At 36.6% G+C, this 11,410-nt stretch overlaps 1 protein-coding gene across 1 annotated transcript in view; it reads left to right on the top strand.

Moving 5' to 3' along the window:
* The window catches only part of LOC102752803 (breast carcinoma-amplified sequence 3), a 198,020-nt gene that overhangs the window by 168,374 nt on the left and 18,236 nt on the right, over positions 1-11,410 (top strand). Inside the window, exon 16 of the mRNA XM_006756213.2 lies at positions 4,854-5,004. Within this exon, the coding sequence (XP_006756276.1) occupies positions 4,854-5,004 (151 nt within the window). The remainder of the gene's footprint in view (positions 1-4,853; positions 5,005-11,410) is intronic.

Here is an 11,410-nt window from a genome sequence, read left to right as displayed (position 1 = left end):
CCTCATTATTTTAAGAAAGTAAAGACAAATTCTGGCTTGGGAATTTAGCTTTGCTATAACCATAGGAAGTGTCTGAAGATCTATTCTTAAAGTTATCAAAGGCTAGGCTCCCAGCCTCGTCAATATGAGACTAAGCAGAGAAGTGAAGGCCATGGATTCCAGCATCTGGCTATCTTCTGAAGTCCTTTGAGTTCCCTCCAAAATTAATTCTTTTTCTGTAGCACATAGATACACACATACACACACACACACAGACACACACCACATTTAAAAAAAAAATCTATGACACAAAAGATAATGCAAAATAATTTTTAGCCAAAGACTGAGTAATAGCAATAAGAAGAAAAGATCGTTAAACTATTTTTGTGTATTTGATTTATTGAGGATGAACTTCATTTTAAATTTTATGTGTTTTAATGTATTTTTTAAAATTATGCATCAGCTAATGAGATTTCTTATCTAAGCTAGTTTCCTGATTTTCCTAATTCTTCATGTGTTTTCCTAATTCTTCATGTAATTGTCCACATATCTCTCATCCCCTAATTTCCAATTAGAAAAGTAAAGGGAAGATGATACAAGTTTTTTCCTCTAGGCTCAAGATTTCTACACCTTATTAAGTTGTCCTTTACCAATAAAAACGTCTCCTTTCTTTTTGTTTCTGAGACCTTTTGGAGATGTCTTTATTAGCATGTTTTCGTCCACTTAAAATTTTTTGTTTATAAATAATCTTTCTCATTATGTTACGAACTCTTTAGGGGTCCCTTGGACTTACTCATTCAGGACTAGAACCAGGCCTCATACCAATAGGCTCAAAAGTATAAAGTAAAAGACTAAAAGTTAAATGAAACCTTTGCTGGTACAGTATTTCATCTTGTCAATATCTTCTTTTTAGCCACAAAGTCCTTAACTCTGTGTTCTGCACCCATTACCAGTATCATTTTTTATCAATGTTCCCTTTACTTATCCCTTTCTCTCTGACTTTTTACCTCTTCACGGAAACTACCTGATGGAAGATTAGCTTTCTCTCTCAGTTTACCTTCCTGAATCTTGTCATTGCTCACCATTAAAGCTGCTTTTACTAAGTACTTGCCATACCTGCAAAATACAGAGTCCCCCCTTACCTGCATTTTTGCTTTCTGGGACTTCTCTTACCTGCAGTCAACTGTGGTCCCAAAATATTAAATGGAAAATTCCAGAAAAAATTCGTAAGTTTTAAATTGTGTGCTGTTTTGACCAGTGTGCTGAAATCTCACAGTATCCTGCTTTGTCCTGCCTGGGCATGAATAGTAATCACTTGGCCCAGCATATCTGCGCTCTTCATGCAGTACAATAAAATATTTTGGGAGAGAGACCACTGTCAAATAACTTTTATTACAATGTATGGTTATAATTGTCATATTTTTTAATAATTGTCATATTTATTTATTAACTATGCTTAATTGATAAGCTTTATCATTGGTATGTATGTATAGGAAAAGATATAGTGTATGTAGGGTTTGGTACTTTCTGTGTTTCAGGCATCCACTCGGGTCTTGGAATGTATACCCTTAGGAGAAGGGGCACTGCTGTGGGAGACAGACACGGCCTCTATTCTTATAAACATGAAATCTCCCCGGCTTACTTGACTCTTTCAGCCAGGCTAGATTTCAGAGGCTACATCATAAACACAGACGCTAAGAGTGAAATCCCATAAATACTTGGGTGTTGCTTGACAATACAGTAGCAGGCTGGGAGGGCTAAGTCTGAAGTATCTTTGATGCTATTCTGAGGTTGTCCTTTATCCTGGTGAGCCAGTGAGGGATAAGCCATGGCTTACTGATCCACAGATTTGGAGCTTCTTGATGAATCAGTTCATTTTTCTAGACAACATAGCCCATCTATAGAGTTCAGCGATCTCACCCTCGCTGGTTTGACTCAGTGGATAGAGTGTCAGCCTGCAGACCGAAGGGTCCTGGATTGGGTTCTGGTCAGGGCATGTACCTCAGTTGCAGCTCTTCCCTGGCCCAGGCCCTCGTCAGGGGGTGTGGAGGAGGCAACCAGTCAATGCGTTTCTCTCACATTGATATTTCTCTCTGTCTTTACCTCTCTCTTCCACTCTTTCTAAAACTTGTGTATGTGCATGAATTATAAGAATAGCTAACTACAGTAATCAAGAAAATGAGATATTCATGAAAGATAGGCATATGGATCAATGAAACAGAATCCAGAAATAGACCTACATACATATGGGCAGAGAGGAAGGAAAAGGGAGAGAGAGCTAGAAACATAGAAACATCAATGATGAGAGAGAATCATTGATTGGCTGTCTCCTGCACACTCCTCAATGGTAATTGAGCCTGCAACCCGGGCATGTGCCCTGACTGGGAACCACTGAGTCACACTGATCAGGCTGGGCAATTGATTGTGTGTATGTATGGTGTGGTGTGTGTGTTGTGTGAACTCTGAATTTATTTCTATTTGAAGATGCTCAAGAGACTTTTAAATAGGCCAAAAGGCCCCACGGCATCTAGGTTTAATTTAAGATCATCCTGAGGTGGTATCCCACGGTTTCTCCTTTTGTGAGGCATCAATTTGATCCTTGTTAATGAAACACCTCGATAATTCTAGTTGGCTCATGGCGATTTCTTGTGATTCCCAGTATCTGTCATAAATGGCCATCAGGTTATGAATGATGAGAAACGTAATACCAGAAATAATCACGACACATCTGCAGATTCTACTTGAATATCCTTTCTGCCTTATTCTTCGCAACCAGGCTCAGTGATGATCAATTTGAGTGGCAGAGATCATGATGAGTGTTTACCTGCGAAGACTGATATTAAGTGCTGCTCTTTCAGAACAGAAACCAGCAAACATCCTTCAAGATGAAACACCTGGGCAATTGATTTTTGACAAAGGTGAAAAGGCAATTTAGTGTAGAGAGGATAATCTTTTATCAAATGGTGATGAGACAAATGGGCATCCATTATCAAGGCAATGAACACAATGAACCTCAACCCATACCTCCCTCTGTGTACAAAAATGAACTTAAGTCAATCAGTCTGCTCAGCACTTCTGTTCAACATTGTACTGGAAGTTTTAACCAGGACTATGAAGCAGTAAAAGAAGTAGAAGGACTGGAAAGGAAGAAGTAAAACTCTTTTCTTTGATGATGACATGATCTGTATATAGAAATCCAAAGACTCCATAAGAAATCAGTTGAGCTAAGAAACAAGGTTATAGCGTACAATATCCAGGTGCAAAAACTAACTATTTCTCTACACTAGCAATGAACAATCTGAAAAGGCAAATGAAGAAGACAGTTCTGTTTATAAGTTGCATAACAAAGAATAAAATAGGAATAAATTTAACCAAAGAAGTGTAAAACTTGTAGCCTGAAACCTACAAAAAAATGTTCCGAGAAATTAAAAAATTCCTAAATAAATGGAAAGACATCCCATGTTCATGGCTTGAAAGACTTGATATTGTTAAGATGGCAATATTCCCTAAACTGATCTACAGATTCATTTCAATCCCTGTCACAACCATGGCTGATGGTTTTTTCAGATGACAGCAAGGTGTAGGTGGAAGCAGCAAGTATTGTTAGGTATAATGGGCCATTGAGGAAAGGCATCAAACCACCAACGGTCTTTGGAAAGAAAGGAATTAAATATACATTTTCTCTGTTTTTGTTTTTGTTTTTCTCTTCATTCTATAGTTTTTCTGAAGAACTATTATTTATTGTTACAGGGATGCTTCCATAGAAAAAGGTGACTAAACGGGTTGTAAGAGCTTTGAAATTGAAAAATGTCATCTTAGCAAGTTCTGAGCATGCTTGGGCAAGGGTTCATGCAGTGTCTATTTTGGAAGTCATCAATTGTTTAGGAACCTAATTCCCAACATGATAGCATTTCAAAGCATTATGGAAATTCAGAATAGCAAATGATCTAACTTTTATAATTCTATCTGCCTGTATCTAAAAGAGGACTTTGATAATGTAAAAGTAATTTCTGCCTTTATATTGTATGCCCTTGTTTCTATGAGCTTTTGTAACTTATTTGAATTTTGCAGTTGTAGGCTGCAAGGAGGTGATAACAAATAATATAGAAACAATAAATGTCCAAATAGGTAGTTCTTCTCCAGAATATAACATGTTCCCTTCTTATAATCTGCTCTCTTTCTTTTCAGTGACTATGTGTGATATCTATCTATGATGAGAAAGCAGTACAATTTGCCATAACACTTCAGATCAACAAAATGTAGCTCAAAATTTGTCATTAGGCCAGGATACCAGGTGAATGGAAAAAAATGAAAGAGATCATGTGTCCTGCCTTGCTTAAGGCTTCATGTACCATAGTATTAGAATAATAGATGCTATAGGTAATATTTTGAGTCCACTGGTTAAAAAACAAACAGGAAAAAAATCCTAAACCCATATTTGTAAGATTGTAATAAACTTCATTTAAACTTCAGAGATTTTTGTTTCATCTGCTTTCATTTGTTTCATTTCATTATTATATATTTTTTAAAAAATCACATCTCATACCTTAAAAATTACTCTATTTCTTTATAGCACCATAACATCATGATTAAATTTCATACTGGTTATTGGTATAACCATTTAACATCTATCTAGTTCGGTATCCTCTATTCCTCCATCCCCGAAGACTAAAGTCTCTATTTCTAAGCAAGTCACACTTGGTGTAATCAGTGTTCTTTGTTTTCCCCCACCTCCCATCTTTATAATCATGATTCTTTTAGAATGAATTCTGCCTTTAATGTCTTTCTTAAGTGATGAGTGGAGTTAGTGTAAACCCTATGAGAAAAGAAAACTTACTTTGGTGATGTTTTTCTTTATTTTTATTTTTTTATAGGGAAACTAAACAGCCAAGACTCCTACAATAATTTTGCCAACAACAACCCCGGCAACCCTCGGCTCTCTCCTCTCCCCAGCTTGATGGTCTTGACGCCTCTTGCACAAATCAAACAGCCAATGACATTGGGGACCATCACCAAACGAACAGGGTAAGGCCTCAGGCTTGACACTTTTTTAATAGCTGTGTTAGAAGATTGAATGCATAAAAGAAAACATACTTTTTGTTTGGGTGGTTTTGATTATGTTCTTCATTTCCAGTCCATATGATACGTAATGGCAGCAGGTTAAGTACAAAGCATAGAACAGGCACAAACTTATTTGCACACAACCCTGTACACACACATTCAGAGAAAAAACAAAGCAGTGACAAGTTGTGGAAATGAGTGTTCGCTAATAAAAACCAGATCTAGCTACTTAGTCTTCTACTTGCTGTCTTGTGGCTTTGTCTGAAAGTACAGTTTCATTTTCTTGCTTTTGTGGACATGATCTGGATTTATAATGACTTCCAAATTTTGACAGACACACCTACCTACTAAGATGAGAACTTTAGATGACAACCATGTTTTAAATACTTAAAAAAACACATCTATATTGAGGTATAATTTACATATAATAATCTGTCATCAGTGCTAGGACAGTGTGGAGCAAAGGGTAGTTTTCAAAAGCCAGAGTCCTAAGATTTGGGTTTTACTCAAGATTGGTTGTTAACATCCTCAAAGACTTGATGATTCACTTCAGTTCATACCTTTGTGCATATTTTAGCTATAAAATTCCTACCTGCTAGAAATCATCACTTTTCGTTCCTGAAAATAAAATGCTGTATCTATCATTAGGTATTCAGTTGTGTAATAACTTTGAAATTCATTTGTACCAGAAAGTATATATTTCTATATGCAACTTACCTATTTTCATCAATAAGCAGTTTTGGGCTTTAACCTAATTTGGAACAACTGCCTAAAAATTCTATATTCAGCTCATCAGGAGAAAACCCTCTCTTGTGTTCAAATATTCTTCAGGGCCTTTCCAACAAAAGGATTAGATTAATTATTTGGCTGTCTTAATACTGTTTGCTAGGTGGTAAAGTGTTTGCAGAGGTTATTTCTGTGAGAAGAATTCCTCATTCTCAGGGACCAGGCCTTTGAGCTCCAGATTTTACCATAGCACTGAAATTGACCCTATCCCTAGTTTGTTGCATATGAAGGGGGGAAAAAAAGAAAAAATACAGCAAACATAGGTCCAAAATCAGCATTGTACAAATTCTACTTAGGAGTTTTTGACTGTCTTTCCTGTTCAAAATTGTTGTTCTTGAAGTTGATTTTAGTTTTTTTCTAGTGTTTATGTTTGTTATTTTAAAAACTTAATAGGTATGCTATTTTATAATGCAAAGAGTTAGCTCTCTTTCAAATAAGCTTCTTTCTCTATAGTGACTGTAGTTCTATGTATGAAATCATATGATGTTAGAATTTAATTCAAAACAGTTGTTGGAGGGGTAGAAAGTGAGCTTACTTTTGTATATATTTATAATTTTCCATAAAACAGATAAAATCTCTCACTCTTTTTCACTCTCTCTGTCCTTAATCAGGGAGAAACTATGTGTTATCTAGTCTTTTCCTATGCAACCATACTTTATGACCTTAGATTAATTTTAAATGTTTTATTTTAAATGTTTTTATTTTTCAATTACAGTTGATATTCAGTATTATATTACTTTTAAGTGTATAGCATAGTAGTTATGCGTTTATATAACTTATGAAATAATCACCCAGATAAGTCTAGTATCATTTTCTTTTTAAAAACTTGGTTAAAAATCCTACATTTTTAGAGCATGTATATTAGACTCTCTTTTATTATAGTTAATTTAATAATTATTTATTAATGAATTAAATATACATGTATCATTATTATTTACTAGACCTTTTATCTCAATTATGAAACCTTCTGTTTCTGCCAAGTATTTGAATTATTTTTAGCATGTCCTATATGAAAACATTTAGAGAGAGTAATTAATATTTCTTTTACAATGAGTACTTAGTTTAAAATTTTTACTTTTACTATAATTCACCTGAACATTTGGTCAGAAACTTTTAGAAAATAATTTGTGGTTTTATCACTTAAACATTTAGCGTTTACATGGAAATAGATATACTTGCCTTACTAAAAGTTATATTTGTTTTCAAGAACAGAATATGTTTCCTGAATTTTCATTTTTGACATATGTAGAGATTTGAAACAAATCCCAGGTATTTTATATTATTATATTTCATCTCATTAGATTTGAAAGGCTCTATTTTATTTTAGTTTTATTCAAATTTTTTTTTACTATGACCAGTTCTCAATACTGCACTTAGCTAATTTGCGTTATTTCCAATTCAGTTTTGTTATAGTTACTGAGAATTTTGATTGCCACATTAGGGTCAGCAGAGTGATGAGCAAATGGGCTTTTCATTTTCCAGGTCTCTTTTCATTCTGGAAATTCTAATTTACTCCTTTTTTAAAAAAAAAAAAGAATATGTTTTTATTGATTTCAGAAATGGGGGGAAGGGAGAGAGAGATATTGATGGAGAGAGGGAGAGAGAGAAAGAGAAACATCAGTGATGAGAGAGAATCATTGATCTGCTGCCTCCTGCACACCCCACACTGGGGATGGAGCCCACAACCCTGGCATGTGCCCTGAACGGGAATTGAACCATGACCTTCTGGCCAATGGTCAACCACTGCGCCATGCCAGCTGGCTAATTCACTCTTTTTTTTTTTTAAATGCTCTTATTGATATTTTAGAGAGAGGGGAATTGAGAGGGAGAGAGATAGAATCATCAATTGACTGCCTCCTGCATGCCCCAAACTAGGGGTTGAGCTAGCAACCTGGGCATGTACTCTTACCAGGAATGGAATGGATGAACAGCAACCTCTTGGTGCATGGGACTATACTCAACCAACTAAGCCACACTGGCCTGGTTAATTTCCTCTTACCTATGCTTCTATGAAATGGCTTTCCTAGCATTTGAAAAATAAAATAAATAAGAAGTATTTGACTTGGATAATGTAGAAAGAGAACACAGTGCTTTTCATTTATAGACATGTGAGTTCTATGACTACTTCTAATATACCTGATAATTTATCTAGTAAAATTATACTTCCTTAGGTTAGATCAACATTTATTTGTTCCATGTCAATAGAACAAATTGTTCCATGTCATAGACATGGAGCAAATAAACAGTTATATTTTTAGCACAAAGATTTCTATGCATTGCCTAGGATCCTATATTTAAATAACCAAATTGAGATGGCAGCCTCAATTCAAACCTTCAGGGGATCAACCGTGTACTTACCACGTTTCACATCTGCTCTCTTATTTTTGGAAATATATATCCCTGAAAGCTTGTGCAGTGTCAGGGACCATCTGTCTTTCTCCAAGACATGCATTAGGCCAGTAGAACTAAAATGGCAAGAGACAGATGTACTTACACCTTCATGTTCTGTACCTTGAAGCGGCATTTGGAGGAAATGAGGCCTATTTTGGCAACAGCTGCTGCTTCACCCCACTACAGTGTACACCGATGAAGGCAAAGGAAGTGCTAGAAATCATTTGGTTCAACAATCACTCAAGTCAAACAATCCATTTCATCAGTCTCAGATTGAAGGCCTCCGTAACGTTTTTATCACTTGTAAATAGGAATAGTTCTCCACATCTATTAAAAGTGAAACCAGGTGCTAACGGATTGCTCCTTGTTTGGAAGCATTAAGTTTTTATAGTAGGGATTTACTAAGCAGCGTTTTGTAGATATTTGGTTGAGTTAATGAATCATGTAAGTGGTAAAAATTTTTTAATGCTTCCTATCTGTGTAAAAGTTTACTAAATCATTTTTAGTATGCTTAATTTTATGTGCATTAAATCTAAAATTATTAATATATACACATCACTTTATGGGCACAAGCAGAGAAGAGTTAATTTCAAAAAGAGGTCAGAGTAATTTCATGGGAATAAGAAATATAGAAATGAACTTGGGACTGAACTTACTTCCTTGCTCTTAACTAGCTGACCAATTTTAGTGAAGTAAATATGAGATAATTTGGTTTCCTTTTCCTTAAATGGAGCAGCTCCCGGCTCTTTTCTGTTGGGGTCCAGCCCCAGCGGGTCTAGGGGTTCCCAAAGGTGTGGATGGAGTCGGCTAAGAATGAATGACATGGAGACAGCATTCAGTTGATCAGCATAGCCAGGTTCTCTAGCCAGGTTTGGTATTTATTGTCCTGTGTTTATACCAGTTGATTTTAATCCTATCCATTCTATTCCAAAGGTTAGGGCGCTTGTTAATCTAGTTCTGTTCAGTTTAATCCTGTCTAGGTTAATCTCTGTGTTCCATTATAAAGGCTATTCCAAGGTCACTGCTCTGCTGATAAGCTACAAGGAAGTAACTGAAGGAGATTATCCTACCCAGTAAAGGTTATGTCCTCCCAGCCTCGCTGCTTGCCTTCCCTGGGACTGCCCTGTTTCAATGGGTCTCCAGGGGTATAGGCTTTGGTGCTTTCCCTGGTGGGCAGACCCCTGGGGATGTGGGCCCAACAAGTCCCAAATTTATTGCCAACAGTCTTAGTCCTTTCTTGAAGAGGTGGCCTTGGTTAAAACACATAGCACTAAGAAGGGGAGCAAACATATTAAGAACAGTATGCCATATACGCTAGGTTCCTTGAAACATGCTGTGCAGATGTTTCTTCCCTGCAGTGACTGTGTCAAGCAGCAAGGATATACCGACTTCTGGCACTTTTCCCCTCCCCTATTCACTTTTTTTGTGAGCAGTTTGAGGTAGGTATTAGGAACCTTGGGCCTGACGGTGGGGTAATGTTGTGGAAAAAAATGGACTGAGGAGTCTGCAGCCCTGGCTTTTCCTCTCAGTTCTGCCACCTGTTAACTGTGTGTCTTAGGCCAGTTTCTTCATCTGCACAATAAAAATTGAGGTATAGATGGCAATCTTTCAGCCTCTCAGTGTATGAGTTCCCATCACGCCTTTGATGCCATTACCTGATTTCCAGACTCACTCATTGTTGAGCCCTAGGCCAGTGCTGAGCAATTTCCATCTAGGAAATGTAGATGATTGTGCTTATTTAGAAATGGCAGCATTTAATAGCGTGTATTTGATTATCTCTAGTTGAAATTTGTAGACCACACCTGCCATCAGAGCTTGTGAAGGTGAATAAATGTCATTGGCATATAGTAAGCCGTGAAGAAGGCTTTTTCCTTTTTCTAATTCCATTAGGTCTACCTTGTCTAGACAATTTATCCTGAGCCCCAAATCACATAGGCGAAGTTCTGAGAATTAATAGGAAAGATTTGGTATAGTAACACACGATAATTCTCCACCTCCTAGCCTTGTCTGCTCTAGGTATTAGTTATTTTTTTGTTTTTTAAAATATTTTTATTGATTTCAGAGAGGAAGAAAGAGGAAGAGATAGAAACATCAATGATGATAGAGAATATATATATATTTAAATAATTAATTTTATTGATTACGGTATATCAAATGTGTGGTTAGATATACAAATGTGCCGCTTAGTTTTACACAATGTATTACAAATGTGTGGTTATTTCCCCATTGCCCCCCCCACCCCCCCAGTCCTGCCCTCACCCTCACCCTCTGTTGTCTGCTTCCATTGGTTATGCTTATATGCATGCATACAAGTCTCTTGGTTGATCTCTCCCCCTTACCCCCTCCTCCCCTATTTTCCCTCTGAGGTTTGAGCATCTGATTGATGTTTCTCTGTCTCTGGATCTGTTTACATGTGCAATATACTTATCACAGTTTGAGGTTTCAATTTTTGTGCTAAATCAGTAGAGTACTTAAGCCACACCATAATTTGTCCCATTTTACCATAAATCTATGGATTTGGGGTGGGGGTGGGGGGAGATAAAGTATATTATATACTGTATTAAAAGTCAGAAATAACTTCCTGCAGATATTTGACAACCTATTTATGCTGTTCTAGTTTCTTTTCTGCCACATTTGCCAGAATTTGAACATTATCTAATTTTCTCTAATGAAAAGCTTGAGTTTATAATTTAAATTTGTTCACTGAATATATCTCAAATTGGACAGTTTACCTTCAGTTTGCCCTACAGATCAATAATTTGAGAGCCAACAGTGCCATAGGTCTCTTTAGTAGGGAGCAGTTAAAATGAATGAAAAAGTAAAAGTAACACTGGAAAATGACATAAGGACTAATTTATTTGCATGTGTGTCCATTTCAGTTGCTCTTAAACAGGGGGCATGCTGGATGTAGTAGAGTTGTTAGGGCTCCTAGTAGATACTGTTAGAGAAGATGGCTTTACAATTTTACTCATGGTGTCATATAGCTTTTCTTCTGCTTTTTCTCTGTTCAGTATGTTTAATATTTATATATACCATATTTGCCGGCGTATAAGACGATTTTTTGGCCCTGAAAAATATGCCTCCAAGTGGGGGGTCGTCTTATACGCCAGGTACACTTCAGATAGACTGCCCATAGTGCTTGCCCCGTGCCATAGTGGCCTCCCGATGCCCGCCCACTTCATTCCACATACCG

The sequence above is a fragment of the Myotis davidii genome, unplaced genomic scaffold (genome assembly GCF_000327345.1).
Source record: "Myotis davidii unplaced genomic scaffold, ASM32734v1 scaffold993, whole genome shotgun sequence".
NCBI classification, from domain to species: Eukaryota; Metazoa; Chordata; class Mammalia; order Chiroptera; family Vespertilionidae; genus Myotis; species Myotis davidii.
This window is presented reverse-complemented; position numbering and strand designations above follow the sequence as displayed.